Source organism: Nematolebias whitei, chromosome 22 (genome assembly GCF_014905685.2).
Source record: "Nematolebias whitei isolate Nwh7 chromosome 22, NemWhi1, whole genome shotgun sequence".
NCBI classification, from domain to species: domain Eukaryota; kingdom Metazoa; phylum Chordata; class Actinopteri; order Cyprinodontiformes; family Rivulidae; genus Nematolebias; species Nematolebias whitei.
In genome coordinates this window covers 12,955,120-12,971,430 of record NC_056519.1, presented here as the reverse complement: position 1 = coordinate 12,971,430, position 16,311 = coordinate 12,955,120, and the positions used below count along the sequence as shown (strand labels likewise).

The 16,311-nt window shown below is 38.3% G+C and overlaps 1 protein-coding gene across 1 annotated transcript in view; it reads right to left on the bottom strand.

The window, feature by feature from the left end:
• Positions 1 to 16,311, bottom strand: part of col7a1l (collagen type VII alpha 1-like) — a 67,243-nt gene that overhangs the window by 35,502 nt on the left and 15,430 nt on the right. Inside the window, exons 14-43 of the mRNA XM_037696170.1 lie at positions 14,347 to 14,460; positions 14,055 to 14,204; positions 13,562 to 13,699; positions 12,930 to 13,076; positions 10,769 to 10,888; positions 10,258 to 10,404; positions 9,020 to 9,295; positions 8,800 to 8,939; positions 8,365 to 8,488; positions 8,016 to 8,159; positions 7,490 to 7,677; positions 7,146 to 7,226; positions 7,038 to 7,055; positions 6,930 to 6,956; positions 6,777 to 6,842; positions 4,713 to 4,793; positions 4,607 to 4,633; positions 3,695 to 3,739; positions 3,435 to 3,509; positions 3,258 to 3,353; positions 3,066 to 3,092; positions 2,845 to 2,898; positions 2,620 to 2,691; positions 2,461 to 2,520; positions 2,331 to 2,366; positions 2,182 to 2,226; positions 1,952 to 1,987; positions 1,800 to 1,844; positions 648 to 719; positions 529 to 561 (exon numbers count right to left, since the gene is read on the bottom strand). Coding sequence (XP_037552098.1) covers positions 529 to 561; positions 648 to 719; positions 1,800 to 1,844; positions 1,952 to 1,987; positions 2,182 to 2,226; positions 2,331 to 2,366; positions 2,461 to 2,520; positions 2,620 to 2,691; positions 2,845 to 2,898; positions 3,066 to 3,092; positions 3,258 to 3,353; positions 3,435 to 3,509; positions 3,695 to 3,739; positions 4,607 to 4,633; positions 4,713 to 4,793; positions 6,777 to 6,842; positions 6,930 to 6,956; positions 7,038 to 7,055; positions 7,146 to 7,226; positions 7,490 to 7,677; positions 8,016 to 8,159; positions 8,365 to 8,488; positions 8,800 to 8,939; positions 9,020 to 9,295; positions 10,258 to 10,404; positions 10,769 to 10,888; positions 12,930 to 13,076; positions 13,562 to 13,699; positions 14,055 to 14,204; positions 14,347 to 14,460 — 2,684 coding nt within the window. The remainder of the gene's footprint in view (positions 1 to 528; positions 562 to 647; positions 720 to 1,799; positions 1,845 to 1,951; positions 1,988 to 2,181; positions 2,227 to 2,330; positions 2,367 to 2,460; positions 2,521 to 2,619; positions 2,692 to 2,844; positions 2,899 to 3,065; positions 3,093 to 3,257; positions 3,354 to 3,434; positions 3,510 to 3,694; positions 3,740 to 4,606; positions 4,634 to 4,712; positions 4,794 to 6,776; positions 6,843 to 6,929; positions 6,957 to 7,037; positions 7,056 to 7,145; positions 7,227 to 7,489; positions 7,678 to 8,015; positions 8,160 to 8,364; positions 8,489 to 8,799; positions 8,940 to 9,019; positions 9,296 to 10,257; positions 10,405 to 10,768; positions 10,889 to 12,929; positions 13,077 to 13,561; positions 13,700 to 14,054; positions 14,205 to 14,346; positions 14,461 to 16,311) is intronic.

Genomic DNA, 16,311 nt, shown 5'->3' with positions numbered 1-16,311 from the left:
AGTCTGGCCGACGGGCCAAACTTCACTCTGCTCTAAATGATACCCTGTGGACTGAGATTAAAGAGGTCCCCATCAACAAAGCGTTCAGAAGCCAATTGCAAAAGTTAATGAGAGAAATCTTAATTGTGTTTGACGAGCGGACCCAGAGGATTGAGTCTGAGCATGCAGGAATACCCTGAACAATTAATTAACAATGTTTTTATGGAATGAAACATCAAGAGCATCACTTCCCCCGAGCTGACTGACGTATCTTCAACCCGTTAAGATAAATAAATAAATGCAACTAACTCAGACACACATGTGAGGCAGTGAAAAAAACAAATAGAGTTGTTTCACTTGCTTAAATATTTTGGATATCTTTAAAAACTTAAATTTAGAAATATTGACCCTTAATATACAATTCATTTTCATATCAGATATTTGTTTGTGTTCTCATCTAATTTTATCGCAAAAGAAGATCTACAAACTGTGTTCACTTGATCTGGAGAATCAGTGGCAAATAAGTAAATAACTAAAAGTTTAACTTACCCTGGCGCCCTTTTTTCCAGTCGGACCAATTATCTGTCAGGGTGGAAAAAGTAAAATGGAGAGCTGAGCTATGAATGACTTTATTTATGAAGTTTATAAGTGAAGAACTGTTTTCTTACACCCTTGGCAGGATCTCCAGGGACTCCTCTTGGACCTTCATCTCCTTTCAGTCCCAACGGCCCTGTCTGCCCCTTTAAAGTCAAGGCAAATATGTAAATGCACTTTTCCTTTTTAAACTTTTACACTTCATTTCTGTTATTCTTCGTTCAAGGCTTCCATCCAAAAGCTGTCTCTTTATAGCTTATGCGCATGAAAACTTGCATTCCTTTTATTTTTTTTGTAGAATTTTCTTCTTCAGAGTTAATCTTTTTGTATTACAAAATGAAGATTTCATAAAGAAAAACAGGGAGATGGTCCCCAAGACATCAATTGTTGTGCTAATATTTTCCAAAGAACTCCGATGCCTCAAATTAAAAAGCACTGAAGCAGGAAAAATGGACCATTTGCAAAAGATACTCACTGAGGTTTGACACCTCAGCTCACAATTGCTTGCAATCACTCCCCATCTGTGATAAACTCTGATCCTCAGAACAAAATTACTTTCTCATTTGGTTCTTTATCATCCCTGATGTTTGCCTGGTTGCATTAGAGAACAGTCGCTGATCTAATTGCATGCCTTTTCTAAGTTTTCCTGGCCAGCATCTGACTGATAAATTGCCTTAACTTTTAAAAACTCTGTGATTTTGATTTGCTAGCGTGAGTCAACTGGTTTTAATATATAATATGAAATTATTTGGGGAGCAGTAATGTATTTATATGATCTATAACTGCTTAAATTTCAGGTGCTCAGTCTCATCTCAGGTATCATGGCGGAGCAGCAGTTAACCATGATGCCTTACAACAAGAAAGTTGCAGGATCGACTTCCACCTGAGGACATTTATGTGGAGTTTCCATGTTTTCCATGTGCACATGTGTTTTCTCCTACAGACCAAAATCATGCATGTTAGGTTAACTAGTAATTACATTGACCCAGGGTGTTGGTGAGAGTGTGAATGGTTGTCTCGTTTGTCTATGTGTCCCTATGATGGATTGGAGACCTGTCCAGAGCATTCCCCGCCTCTCGCACAGTGACTGCTATAGGACCTAGCTCTCCCTCGACCCAGAAAAGAAAAGTGGGTAAAGAAACTAAATGGATGGATAATCTCATCTCAGGTTAAGTTTATTTAGTATTAAGTTCAAATTTGTTCTCTAAGTTATAATCTTCACTCACCTGAGGTCCTTGTGGCCCAGCAGGTCCCATGTCTCCCTGCTCCCCCTAACAAAAGTAAGAAAAATAAATAAACACCTGTGACAGATGTGTGCATACACACACCATGTCAGTCCAGCATGTTTTCAGCTTTATGATGGAAGGGATGAAGTCACCTTGTGCCCTTGCTCTCCTCTGAGTCCCTTTTTACCCTGCAAGTAAAAGCGAATCACTTTGCCATGATGTTTTTTTACACATCACTGAATCTTACACAAGCTCAGTTAGAAAAAAAAGTTTGGCTTTATTTCATTTTTGAGAACCAAAACTAATTCATGTGCACTGAAAGAGAAAACATGCAGAAAGTTGTTGCGATCAATTCAACTGAACGTAAAAATGATGTACAAACCCGAAGTCCAGCAATACCCTGGATACCCTGATCTCCACGGTCACCCTTAAAGACAATTTAGTAAAAAAATATTACTCTGCAAATATTTTTAATTTACTTTTACAATAAAACTTGTCATGTTCATTAGGTTAAAAATAAATTTCTGATACCTTTTGGCCAACTGCTCCAGTTATGCCAATATTTCCCTGCATAAAATAAAATGACACAAAATAAGTTTAAACAGGACACAAACTCACATCCTGGGTCTCTAAAACCAGTTTTGTCTATGTACAGATGTACCTTCTCTCCTTTTTCTCCACGAGGGCCTTGATTACCTTGTATACCAATTCCTTCTTCACCCTTCAAAACAATTTATGTGCAGAAAATCAAAACATAACAGTTTTTTTTTTTTTGTTTTTTTAACAATTGAAATATAAAAATATGCAGTGACAGTTTCACCTTTTGTCCTTTCTGACCTGGTAGTCCTGGTACCCCATCAATGCCAATGGGACCAGGCAGACCTGCAATACCCTGCAGAAATTTGCATTTGTGTAAAAGTTTGACAGTAGAAAAAAAAAAAAAGAGACAAAAACATTTTTTCCTTCCACAAGAATAGTCTAAATACAATGTTTTTGAGCAACCCAGTGTTTTTTTCCCCACTGCTAATAACAGTTGTGTGCTTACATCTTTTCCCAGTTCTCCTTTGTCTCCTTTCATGCCCTGCTTCCCCCGTAAACCCTTTCAAAAATTAATGAAAGTGTGATCAGAAGCAAAGAAATGTTATGTAACAAAATAACTGATTCTGTGGACTTAAAAAAAGACTTTTCTGCTTACATCTTGTTAAAGAAAAATAAAGCAAAAGTACTAGCTAGTTATTATATGAAGAAGGCTAATTTCACACTTACTTTCGCTCCCGGCTCTCCAGGATCTCCCTACAAAGCAGAAATCACAAAAGCAGCTCTGTTGGACTGTTTGCTGCATCAAAACGATGTATCATAACACAATGTCATGTGGACTGATAAAAATTTTAAAACAAAACATAACGATTTGCTACAGAACAAAACCATTTGCGTAACTTAAAATCTTAACTTAGTTACTTTCACAGATATTCCTTGTGGTCCTGGTGGTCCAGGTTGGCCAGGCAGGCCTGGTGAACCATTGACACCCGATACTCCTGGTGGTCCCTGGGGGCCCTGCGTTGTGCAGAAAATAATGGCTGAATTGCATAATAATCCACTTTGATTAACTTCAAAAACCTTTTTGAGAGGACTTACTGAAGACCCAGGTTCTCCTTTTCGCCCCGGGACAAAATTAGAATCTGTGCCAGCGATAACATACCCAGGCTCTCCCTGTGTGGAAACAAAAGTGAACTTCAAACATGTGTACACAACTAAACAATTAATATAGTTTCCACTGATCTTGTAGTAGCATTTTAGGTCACAAAATCCAGTGGATGATTATGTATTGAGCCCAGTTCTGAAAGAAAAACTACTCCAAGTATCCTGATGCATGCTCCAGCTAAGGTTCAACTCACTCTTTCTCCCCTCTGTCCCTTTGAACCAGTGAGTCCAGGAGAACCCTGCCATCAACAGGAGAAATTAAATGACATAAGCAGAAACAAAGGTCAACAATTCATTCATAGATGTGATCGTAAACCATCAAAAGAAGGGATAGCATACTATAATTAAGTATCACAAAGCTGCCTTAAAAGTACTAATTCTGTAGAATTAGTCTACAGAACAGTCTTACTCATCTGACCTGCTTCAGATTCAAAACTGTTTTTCATAAATACTAAATTTATTGTCTGTTTCTAATCTCTTGTGTGTTTCTACTTTTTCTGTTACAGTTAAAAAAAAAAAAGACAATCTAGTGTACATAATGAATTGCAGAATGATTATCTCCTTGTGTTGATGGTTCGGAGCTGCCTTTCTGCCACCCAAAAATATTGCTTTTGATATCTGGGCTAAGATCTGGTGACTAAAGCAAATGGAAGTCAGACACATATGAGGATTAATGGGACACTCTCAGGATAACTTGCACTGATTTGTAGCTTTCTTTCCTTTTAATACCAGAACCATTGTATCTATAGTAGGGGGTCAGGATTCTTTATTTATTTTTGTCTGTAGTAAACGCAAAAGGCTTCAAAATACTTAAAAAAAAAAAAAAATCCCATTGAATGCAAAACTGCTACTCATCTTTATCATTAGATGTGATGCTTTTCAAAGTGTTGAACTTTTATTCACATTCACACCTCTGAGGTTGTGTCTTTTACATTATGAACATCTTTTAACTATTTAGTGCTTAATAATTATAACTTATTCATTGGCATTTTACAAAACTAGATTGAAAAGACAACAAATAAAAGATATCAAATGAGGGACTGTTTAAACCACCTGCACCAACAATTTAATGCTTTTTTTTTTCTAATAAAACCTTTAGAGCTCACCATGTCACCTGGGATGCCTGGAGAACCCTGAAATTGAAAGAAAAGTCATCTTTTGAGAATTGGATAAGGTCACTGTGAGATTTTTATTTATTTTGTGTTTAAATACCCGCTGGCCAGGAGAACCTGGGGGTCCAGTTCGTCCTGGTCGCCCTGGCAACCCAGGGATGCCATCTGTGCCAGGAGGTCCCTGTCAAATAAAGGCTATACAGTCAGTCAGGATCACTTGTTTACCTTCTGTAGCCACTATTTTTTATACATAAATTCACACTTCAGAATTAAGTATTCATTTGTTAGAGAAGCTTAAATGTTTGCATAATATCTGCTGACACACAAGATGGCTATGTCACAGTTTAATACAGCGATCTTGTCAAATACATGTTTTCTAGTGTAGTGAACTAGGCCTCCAACCTCAACCTGTCTCTGAAGACCTTCAGGGGACAGGAACTGTTATTTCATTGATTTGAATCCAGAAATACAAATTATCTCATCAAGAGACTATTTAATTGTATCCTGAATTAATCAATTGAAAGAACACTTTTCTTTTTTATATTATCATTACTATTTTACAATATCTTGATAATCAAAAGTGTGTTTAGTTCATACCATTTCTAAATGTTGAAGTGAACCACTCATTTAAATCAACTGTGAAACAGTATTAATGATTTTTAAACCTCAGCAGATTTTTGATCATACAGTTAAATGTCTATTTACGAAGTAAGTGTGCATTTAGTGATGTCGGTCAAAAGTCAGAGACAAACAGAGACGAGTTATTAGAATGAAGTGTCTTGTTTTTAAAACTAGCAGACAGTAAATAACTTCAACTGGCACCTGCGTTTGTCCCACTTCGTCATAATATTTCTCTGTCTGTACTAACCGTTCGTAAACATTCATGCTGTCTCTTGACTTCTAGTGACCCTCTTGACATCACTAGAACCACCCCCCTGCTGGTTGTTCCAACCAATCAGGAAGTACCACGTAACAGGAAGTGTATACCCCTTTAAAAGGAACACTTCGTGGAACTATTCAGTTCGATCCTGGAGGTCGGTCATGGAACTCAGTTCAGTCCTGAAGTGCAGTCCTGGAGTTCAGTGCTGGAACTCAGTAGGAGTCTTAAGTCTTAGGGCTAAGTCTTCAGTCTTAGACTTCACGAGTCAGTCTCTTCTAGGTCTTGCTGGAACTTTTGGTCAGAGATGAGACTCACTTAAGCAGCGGATGGATGGGACCATGTGCCAAGGGGTCCCTCCATTTAGCTGAGTCACCGCTCGCATCGCAGTGCACTCAACCCGAGCAGTAAATGCTCCACTTCTAAGGAAGCTTATTCGGTGGAACCGAGTACCTCATGAGTATATGTATTTACTCTAAAGATTCCCAGATACTTTAACCGGAGACGCTGTAAAGGGACCGTACTAATGGACTTCTGTTCCGGAGTGGAGGTATCCCCCATCTAAGGTAACAAAGTCGCTGCACGTCCTGAAGTGTACCGGAAAGCTGAGCGGGATGTCGGAGGAAGGGTGCAATGTTCTGGTTTCACACATAGCTTCCATCTAAACCTCCTTTTTAAATCTTTAAATCTATGTCTCCTCTTTAACTTTTCTATTCGCCAGTAATCTAGATGCCTTCAGAGGTGAATCAGCCTCAATCAGTAATGTTCTGTTGTCTTGTTAGTAAAGCGTGCCAAGTTTATTAATCAGAAACAGATCAGCAAATCAATGTGTACATGTTTTGATGTTAAATTTTGATTCTGTTAAATAAATGACCGCATTTATTCTGATGGGTCAAAGATAAAATGGCGTCTCATGTCACTGATTAAACAATCCACTCACAGTTATCTCGGTCACATGGCAGAAATTTAACTCGAAAGAGAAAAGAATCCGTTGTAATTAAACAATTAATATTCTTTGTGCTTGAACTAGCTTTAAGAATAATTAATTAGTAGTGTGTCCCCAGCAAAGCTGTCCTGACATACTACACTAGTATTCCCTAAACATTTAGAAACATGTGCTTATCCATCATCCAGCCCTTGTCACCATGACTACTGGTTAACTGTCTATGCAGCATCTTAAAATCAGAGTTCGGGAAAGAGAAAATTCAAGAAATGTGGCCAATAATACAGCAAAAGAATGACATAATTGAAAATCCAATAACACCAATAGTGATATTTCATTTTTACCCTCTCTCCTTTTTCTCCTTTGGACGATGTGAAAGGATCAAATTGTCCAGGGCTTTGCCTAAACCTCTACAGGTAAAAAAAAAAAAAAACAAGTTTAATTTAAAAGATTCAGCTAATGATAAAATAAAGGAATAGGCTATTAAAGAAACATACCAAACCTCCCAGGCTAAAACCATCTCCCTGAAAATAATGATGAAATAAAATCAATAACTCTGCTTAACAAGAACACAAAACAATATTTATTTTGATCACTTTACAGACCTTTGCTCCTTTCTGACCCTGTTAAAACATAATTAACATGATTAATAACTGATTCAGAAATGAAATACCTCATAATTTTGACTTAAGGAAATATAATTCTGCACTAACCTTCTCACACTGTGAGGGACAGGGACCCTGAGGTTTATGCAGCTCCTCTGGGTCTTCAGTCGGAGTGTCTAACTGAGCAAACTAAACATGAAATTATTATTTTTTTAAAGTAAGCTTTTTTACATGGCCATGGTTTTTGTACTTATGTGCATAGTAAGAGCTCTTCAGGTACAATCAAACACATCAAAATATGGCTTAAAATATACACTCGGATGTGTTTTTGTCATTGATGTGTATGAACAACACATCCCTCTTTGCACTTCTGATTGCAGCCACTGAACAAAGAGGAATAAATATAAAACTTATACAGTTTAGAATTGTTTTTGTCTTGTTTTTTTCCTCACCTCGTCATTTAGTTTAAACTCGGATAGGAGTTCATCACCACAGATGCTGCCGATAAATTCCCGCTCTATGGAGGGGAAGTCATCAAAGGTTGGACAGTAGAAGATGTTTTTGTAGCTGGTGGGAGATGTAATTTTATTCAGCTCCTCTATATCTGCATTAGAAACTCCGACTGCTAAAACACTGACCCCTAAACAGAGACAGAATCAAACCTTTAGGTAGTATATAGTTTAACATGGGCAACTGACAATAAAATGTAAAATATGATTTAATTTCCAAAGGCCTACATTTAGAATCAACATACTATTTCTATATTTTAAGGCAGATTAATTCTATTTTATTTTTGGAGTTTAAAAAAAAGAAATGAACCAACGCAAAAAAATAATCATGATGGTTAAAACTCAACAGTAATATAAATCATGATTAGCATTACCTAACTCTGTGAATAACACCATTATTTCCCATCAATTTGAAGCAAAACTGATAAATGCTCACTGGATTCAGTAAGAATTATTTTTTTAAACTAACCCAAAGCCCGTGCAATTCTGGAGGGTGGCATTACATCATCCTGGGCCCTGCCGTCTGTAATCAGAACCAGAACATGGGCCACATCATGCCTCATCCCCAAAGACTCCTGGAACACTTCCTGCAGAACGTAGCTGATCCCTTTTCCTGGTCACACACAAAGAAAAAAGATCAAATTTGACACCTGATAATAGCAGATTGGGGGTAGAGTGTTTTTCTACTTCAATATAACAGCTGCTAAAAACAGACATCAACAGCAGGACATGGACATTTTTAAAGGAATTATATGTCGACTGACGACAGGTTGCAAACAGAGAAAAACAGTGTTCACATCTGAGTGAGTTCTGCTAACCTGTTTTGGTGTTACCCCCTCCATACCGCAGCCCCCTGATTGCCCGGAGGACAGAGTTTCTGTCTTTGAAGTCGCTTAGACGAAATTCAACACGAGGCTCATCGCTGTAATGAACCAAAGATATCTGAAAGAAAATTAAAAGCAAGCATACACATCACTGCAGAATAGACATTCTGATCTATTTTAAGTGTGCTGACGGAAGTTAATTTGTTTCATATTTGTAGAGCTTGTCTTCCTTTGTATTTGGAAAGAAGACTAAATTATGTTATAACTAATCCTCCTGCACTACACCTGCTCTGTGGGTAGAAATTATTATTAAAAAAACACTTTGAAAAGATAAATTTACAGCTCAACTTATGAAAGTTATAAGGCTAAATTTGAGCAGGTCATGCCAAAACAAGCAAGTACAGAAAATATTTCCACTGAGTAACAGACCTGTGTGCCTTGTGGACCGATAACAGGGAAGTAAGTGGCCACTCGAAAAATAAAGTCTTTCATCTTGATGAAGTTGTTAACGCCAATGCTCGAGGACTCATCCACCAAGAATACTATGTCTGATTTGGCCTTCCCACACACTGAAAAAACAGAAAGCAAATGCATAGGAAAAAAAACTAGATTTTCTACAACTTATCTGACTAAAACCAGCATTACATACCTGGTCGAGGTGGAGTTGTAGATTTTGCGCCAACTGTGGTCAGTTTCAGGGCGGTGACCAAAGCTGCTTTGGTTTTAGGCTGATCTGGAGGCTTCTTGGTTGATAATGATTTAGTTGGTGGTGCAACAGTGGGGGGCTCGGTGGTCGTGGTGGCAGGTGGAGCAGCAGTAGTGATGACAGTGGAGGTGGTCTGTGGACTAGTCGTGGTGTATGGAGAGTTTGGTGTCACTGTAGCTGACGTAGATTTGCCCATTTTCACAGGATCACTTTGTCCCACTGTGATACATACATAAAATATTTTTAAAAAATGAACTTGGCAAGTATTTGTAGAAGCATCCAAGCAGCCATGTCTGTCGCTTGAAACTAGCTTTCACAAGACAACAAAAATAAATAAATAAATAAATTGGAGAAAGTGCCATAGATTACAGAATTGAGTCAGAAAGAAATGAACAAACCTCCATATCATTGATACCAAAACAATAATTTATATACTGATTATACAGATAAGTTAAATACTTTCCAAGTGCTTTAATTTAAACTGCTGACAAACAGAGTAGTTAAACCCCTTAACTGTTTTGACAGAGGTGTGTATCAGAAGCCAAACTGTGAAAGGGCGCTGAAAGTCTAGCTCTTCAGTTTTGTATTACATTTTATCGCCCACCACTGAAAGCGAAAGGGCAATGTTTGGTCTGTGTACTGGTGTGTGAATGTGTGTGTTTGTCAGTCAAGTTACTCAAATATCTAATGAACAAGTGGGTGGATTTCAAATAAACTCTGAAAGTAATCACTAGATGTACATGTACAACTGATTAACTTTTATCAACAAGGGCTAACAGATCTCACAATATCTCATGAGATCGTGCATAACATTTACAAGATTTCAACAAAACAGCTATAATGTCATCCCTTCACATCATAAAGTTATCTCATTTTACAACTCTGACATAAAAACGCAGCGGGCATAATGCATTCCTTCAGGGAACGCTTTGCTTTTAATTTAGTATTCAAATATACTCCAAGCTACTTATCATAAACATCAGCTTTGAAACTATAGTTTTTAGCTTATATACGCATGCTGCTAAACAATATTTACTGCAATGTAAACATGTAGGCCACATAGTAATTGTTTAGATAATATTTGTGGCTAATCTTAAATTTATAAACATTGTTTCCAATCATTAATCGCTGTGGTAAAACAGGTATTTATACATGTTTAATCATATTGAAAGAAGTCTTACAGATCCTCTGATATATGGTGCTTACAGGTCCCTCCACTTCTCCATACAATGGTCTGATGGTAAATATATATGTTCTGCCATATTGGAGGTTACGGATCTTATAGGAAGAGAAGGCAGGGCCCAGGGTCTCTGTTTTGGTTTCCAACACTTAAAATGACACACAATCATGATGTAATAAGTGATTTTTAAAATAAACAGAGAAAACATTTGGTCATAATATGGTGATGTGTCACAAGGCCAAGCAATTAAAATACTATTGTTCTTTAAAAACTATTGTTATGGCTGTATCTAGAATAAAATGTATTTTCATATTTTATTGGGAAATTGAAGACATGCATAGCTTGTTTAAGTTGTTATATAGAAATTCCTATTAACATGTAAAAATTTTTTTTAGAAAAAACAGAAAGACTCATTATGCAACACAATATGCTGATTTATTTCATGGACTGAAATAAAATGTGCACAAATTATACTGTTACACAACATTAGTGGTTTATGTTTAGTCTCTGACCTGAGATGTGCCTCCATGAGAGAAGGTATCCAGAAACATCTGCAACACGGGTCCAGTTCAGAATAGTGCTGCTGTCAGTTGTATTCAGAGCTACAAACCCCTCCACTTTTGGGAGATCCACTGAAACACATTACACACAAACATGAATATTAAAATGTAAAGTGAAGCTAGTCAAAGGTCAACATTGATCCCTAACTTTTTTTAAATTGCAACATTTTCGTAGAAGCTGAAATATTCAGTATATATCATATATATAATACAGATGAGCAGGCATGGACTGCTAAGATGATACAAGAAAAGTTTGTCTGCAGTTTTGTTTGGCTCAGGTTGACAGAAAGAGTAAAAATAAAGCAGTAATCTGTATGATTTGACAATGCATTCACAAGCACAAGATCACTGCACTTGTTTTTATCCACCTGTTTTACAATGCTTGTCACTGGTATTTTAATTGTTTTTATTATTTCCACTGTACTCTACTGCATTTGATGTAATATGTTATAAAAATGTTGAATTGTAATGTTTTTTTTTGTTTGTTTTTATGCTTTTATCACTGATATTTTGTATCTATTTTTAATGCTGCCTCTGGGCCAGGCAGTCTTTGTAAATGAGAACTGGTTCTCAATTAACTTAATGTACCTACTATAAAAAAAATTAATACCAGAGTAGAAAAATATAATGCCATCTTAATCTAGAGTAGTGTTTTCTTATGTTGGGGTTGGAACCCCACTTGATGCCATGAAACACTGTGTGAGTTCTTGAGAAGATCTACAGAAATTAAGTGAACTTTCAAAATGATTTTTTTGTATTTTTATCTTTTCTTCTTTCGGCTGCTCCCTGCATTACGGATCACCACAGAGAACTAAGTCGCATGAAGACTTGGCAATTATTTTTAAGCCGTATGCCCTTCCTGACGCAACCACAGATCACCGAGCTACCACAGCTCTCTGTGTGGAGCAGAGAGCTGCCATCTAGGGCACCTGGAGGAGCAGAAGGTGGGGGTTAAGGGCCTTGCTCAAGGGCCCAGAGTGGGGCAAATGAGGGTGGGGGCAGGTGTGGCTGCTTCACCTATCCCACCCACATATTTGATGTCGTCAGTGCTGGGAGTTAAACCGGCAATCTTCCGATCACAGGTTCACCTTCGCTAACTTTTGCGCCACCACTCCCCTGAACTTTAAAAATAATTGCCAATAGCATATTTAGCTTTGACTATTACAAAAAAAAAAAAAAATTAATAATGCATAGCATCTTTACAATATTTAATGAGACGTTTCATCATATAGCTTGTTAGTTAAGTTTGTGCACTTCAGCTAAATAATCTTGTTTTGTGGGTCAAAAGCAGAAAAGTTTGGGAACCAAGAAAAAGTACATTATTCTCTGTGTAGTATTCCAGCATTGGCCTCTGCAGGTATATTATTCTCTGTACAGTATTCCAGCATTGGCCTCTGCAGGTATATTATTCTCTGTACAGTATTCCAGCATTTTCCTCTGCAGGTTCCTGAGTCGTGGGTGGTGCCAATGAGCAGCAGCTGTGGGCCATTTCTTCTGATGAGGTCCAGGGGTATAAGAGGCTGTGGAAGTGCTCCTTTCCCTGCTAGAGCATTAAATACCAACCAAACCTGCCTCCTGGGCCCCAAGTCCTGGATTACCTGTTTCTTCATTTTGCCTCCAATATGAGTCCTCACCTTGAATCTCAGAGAACTCTAACCTTGACCTTCCATAGTCCAGCTGCTCCTCTGCCATTTCACCGCTTACCTATCTACAAATCCACTACGGTACTTCTACTAACTCCTCAACCCTTGGACCATATTTACCTAGAATCCTCTGCTCTCAACACTCTGAATTCTCTAAAACACCAGTAAGAAATAGAAAACCTGTTCATAACCTATTCGTTCCCTTCCAGAAGCCATTCTTACACTCTTCCTCCTTCACCAGGTTTCCCAGGCTGCCATGTAATACATTCCTACACTGTAAATAAAGTCACCTTTTTTATTTATGAGTTTGAGTCTGTTTTGCCTCAGTTCTTCTACTCTGGGTTTTACCTTGATTGTGATACTCTGTATACTGGTAGTTATTTATATTTAGTGATTTTACTTAAATATATAATTGTGTGAATATATTCTGTGTCAGTATGTTTGTCTCTTTATATGCAGGAAGGACTCACAAGTTCGTGCGGTAACCAGAACAGGGCTTCCCTCCCTCCTCCCCACTAGTGGGGAAACCTGGATCTTGTAAGCTGAGCTCTCCCGCAGGTTGTTGATGGTGAAGGTGGTGAAAGTTGCAGATACCACTTGGGACTTCTCATTACCCCCTGGTGCAGAAAATAATTAGATTCAGCATGTAGCGGTTATGAGACTGTGAAACAACACTGCTGTTAACACTTATACACCTAAAACACGAAACAGATGAGCCGTGTGAGGTAAAATTGTGAATTTTTTAATTTACCATTTATTAAAAATGATAGCAATAAGCAGTTTTAATTGAAACCAGACTCACATATCCGATACTTGGTAATGTTAAAAAGAAACTCAGAGAAACTAAAAAAAATTTTTTTTTAAACTTTAAAGAGATCTTCAGAAATACTATTTGAAAATACTAAAATCACTCTGGCTCATTGGAAGCAAATGAAGGGGTCATTTATTCTTATATGTATATTCTTATATATTTATATTTATTCTTATATTTATTCTTATATATATATTCTTATTCTTATATCTTCAAATTATAAAGAAATGAAAGATGTCTCAATGCTTTTGCTTTGTATCACTAATTCATTTTATTTTTTTGGTCTCTTACCGAGGAAGGGTATCCATGAGATTTTGTACCCAGAAACCCCTGGTGTTTTTCTCCAAGACAGGGTGAAGGAATTTACTCCAATGTCGACAACTTTTACCTCCCTCACCGCCTGGATTGGCTCCGAGTCTGAGACTGCAGCTGAGAAAAAAAAAATCCTGCAGTTACATCAGATGTTAAAGTTTCCATTTAATTTTCAGACAGATTACTTTTGTTTAAATGCCCTCTCATTCTACACTTGGAGTTTGGTGAAACACACATACTTTGACAATGGCACTGTTAAAATGAAAGCAACCCGACTGACTCGGACTCAGTGACACATAGTTGAAGTGACAGCAACAGTAAGGGAACAAATCTGGAGGTAAAAGTGTCAATGTGACAAAAAAGTACAGGAGCAAAGTAATTTCTGCTTCACCTCATTTAATTTGAATGGCTGCACAAAACACAGCAATAAATCATGATAAATTAAAGCAAACCCATAGTTTTCTTTCTGTACCTGTGAGCTGAGATAAGGAGATTTCTGGACCTTCTGAGTTGCCATATACTGCACAGATGGTGATGGTGTAAATGGACTGTGGACTTAGGTCTGTAATCTGGTGTGCAAGTACAGTGTGGTCCAGATACTGGAACTGAGGTGCACTATCATCTGCAAGCATGGACATAGGCACAAAAAATATACATACGTTTAAAGTTATAAACAAAGCAGGAAAGTTAGCTAGGCAGGTTAAAACGCATATTTTAAAGGTTCATCATAACACAGTAGAGAGATGTATGATTAAATAATTCACCTGTATTCCAAGAAAGTTTGTACTCTGTGGCTCCAACGATGGGACTCCACTCCACATCTATAGAAGTACTTGTGTAGGATGACACCTTGAAGTTTGACACGTAACCTAAAGGAGCTGAGAAAGTAAAAAGACAAGAAATATTTAGCCTTCCTGTTATATCGTTGAATGTCTTTCTCTTTTTTTCCCCCACAACAGTGCTTTAGTGATAGGAATACTTTGACGGAACATTACAGCCCTAAAATTGGGTGTACATACACAAAAATAGTAAAACAAAAGACCAATGTATTTTACTCTACTCAAGATTATGAATATAACCAATGTTCCCGGGAAACAAAATTCTACACAGGAGTATGGGGATTGCGCCCTTACAAGACCAACTTAAAAAAGTTTATCTCAACATGCCTGCCAAGACCATTGAGACTTGCTGCATTCACAAGAGACCCCGCTCTCCTTTACCTAGCACTTTTTCAAGATTTTGGAGCTTTGAGGGTCTGACTTGTGTTGTACCTCATTTCTCTCCCTCAGGGAACACTTGTTATATTCATAACCTCTAGTTCCCTTGAAGTAGCATTTTGTCTGTCAGGCAGTGTAATAAGATGTGACATGTTATTGGTGAACCTACATAGATAGAAACAAAGATACCAAGAAGTCTGGGTTCAATTCAAGTCAATTCAGCTTATTTATATTGTGCCAAGTCACAAAAGAAGCTGTTTCAGGGCACTGTACAAAAAACATTCATGTACATAAAAAAGCCCATTAGTTAAAGTTCTCTATCTAAGGAAGCCAGCAGATTGTGCTGAATCTTCACTTCATCACAGTCTCCCATCCTGAGCAAGCATAAAGGCCACAGTGGACAGGAAGAAACTCCCTTTAAATAGGAAGAAACCTCCAGCAGAACCAGGTTCAGGATGAGCAGCCATCTGCTTCGACCGGCTGAGTTTGAGAGGGCAGGAAGGAGAAACAAACAAACAAAGAATGGCATGTCCAGGTCTGTGATGCTGTGGACGCCTTCACTGACTCACAGGGAATGGCAGCTGCTGTGATTTGGTCTCCGGTGGTGGCCTCTTTTGTGCAGAGAGAGGGAATGTTGATGAGAAGGTGCACTCCTGTGATCATTGGGGTCTATTGACTGGGAATAATGCCATTTCAGCATCCCCAGGTGCAGGGCCTCCTCCTGTTTCCTCCTCTGATCACAGAGGGTCTGAATCTTCTCTAAAGCTTCTCCGAAACATCCTGTAGGCTCGACAGCCTGATGGAGAAAATCTGAGCTCTGGCACTCAAGCAGTTAGGTGAGGGTGAAACACAGATGCTGCTGTGTGACAACCGCTTCCACCATACCTTTTCCAAGAACGACAGCTGTGGTGATGGACAACCAAAGGATAAAATCAGCTATCCTGAAGACCTTGTCCAGCAGCCCAGTGGTGCTTTCTTTGGTCTGTAGTGCCTCCTGCAGCTCTTGTAGGTTTTTGGCCTGGTACAACTGCTTCATAGAGTCCACATTGAGCACGTGTGCAGCAAGACCCTCGGAGTGGAAGATTTTCTCCAGCTGTGCCACTGAGAACTGACTCTGCATGCTAGTGAGAGTGGATTTGCTGGCTGATGCATTCAGTTTGGGTGCCAAGTGGGCCATCAGTACTACATCCATGGGGGGATGTGGGACAGACCCACTGGTTCCATGTTCTCCAAATCCAAAAACAGGGGATAAACACAGAGATAATGGGGCCATGGGGGACACCCAGGACCAAGTTAGTTCCATTTTTTTTTTTTAAATCTGGAAAAATGGGCAGCTTGTATCTCATTGAGTTCTGCTATTTCAGGAGAAAATAATTACCCAAGAGTCTAATCTGAAGCTGTTGAGGTTGAGGAGCGGGTCACAGCACATTGAGACACTCGGCCACTCTGCAGCTGAGCTTAAACAGTGCTGGAGCGGATCCATCTACTTCGACAGGTGTCACTACCATCCCC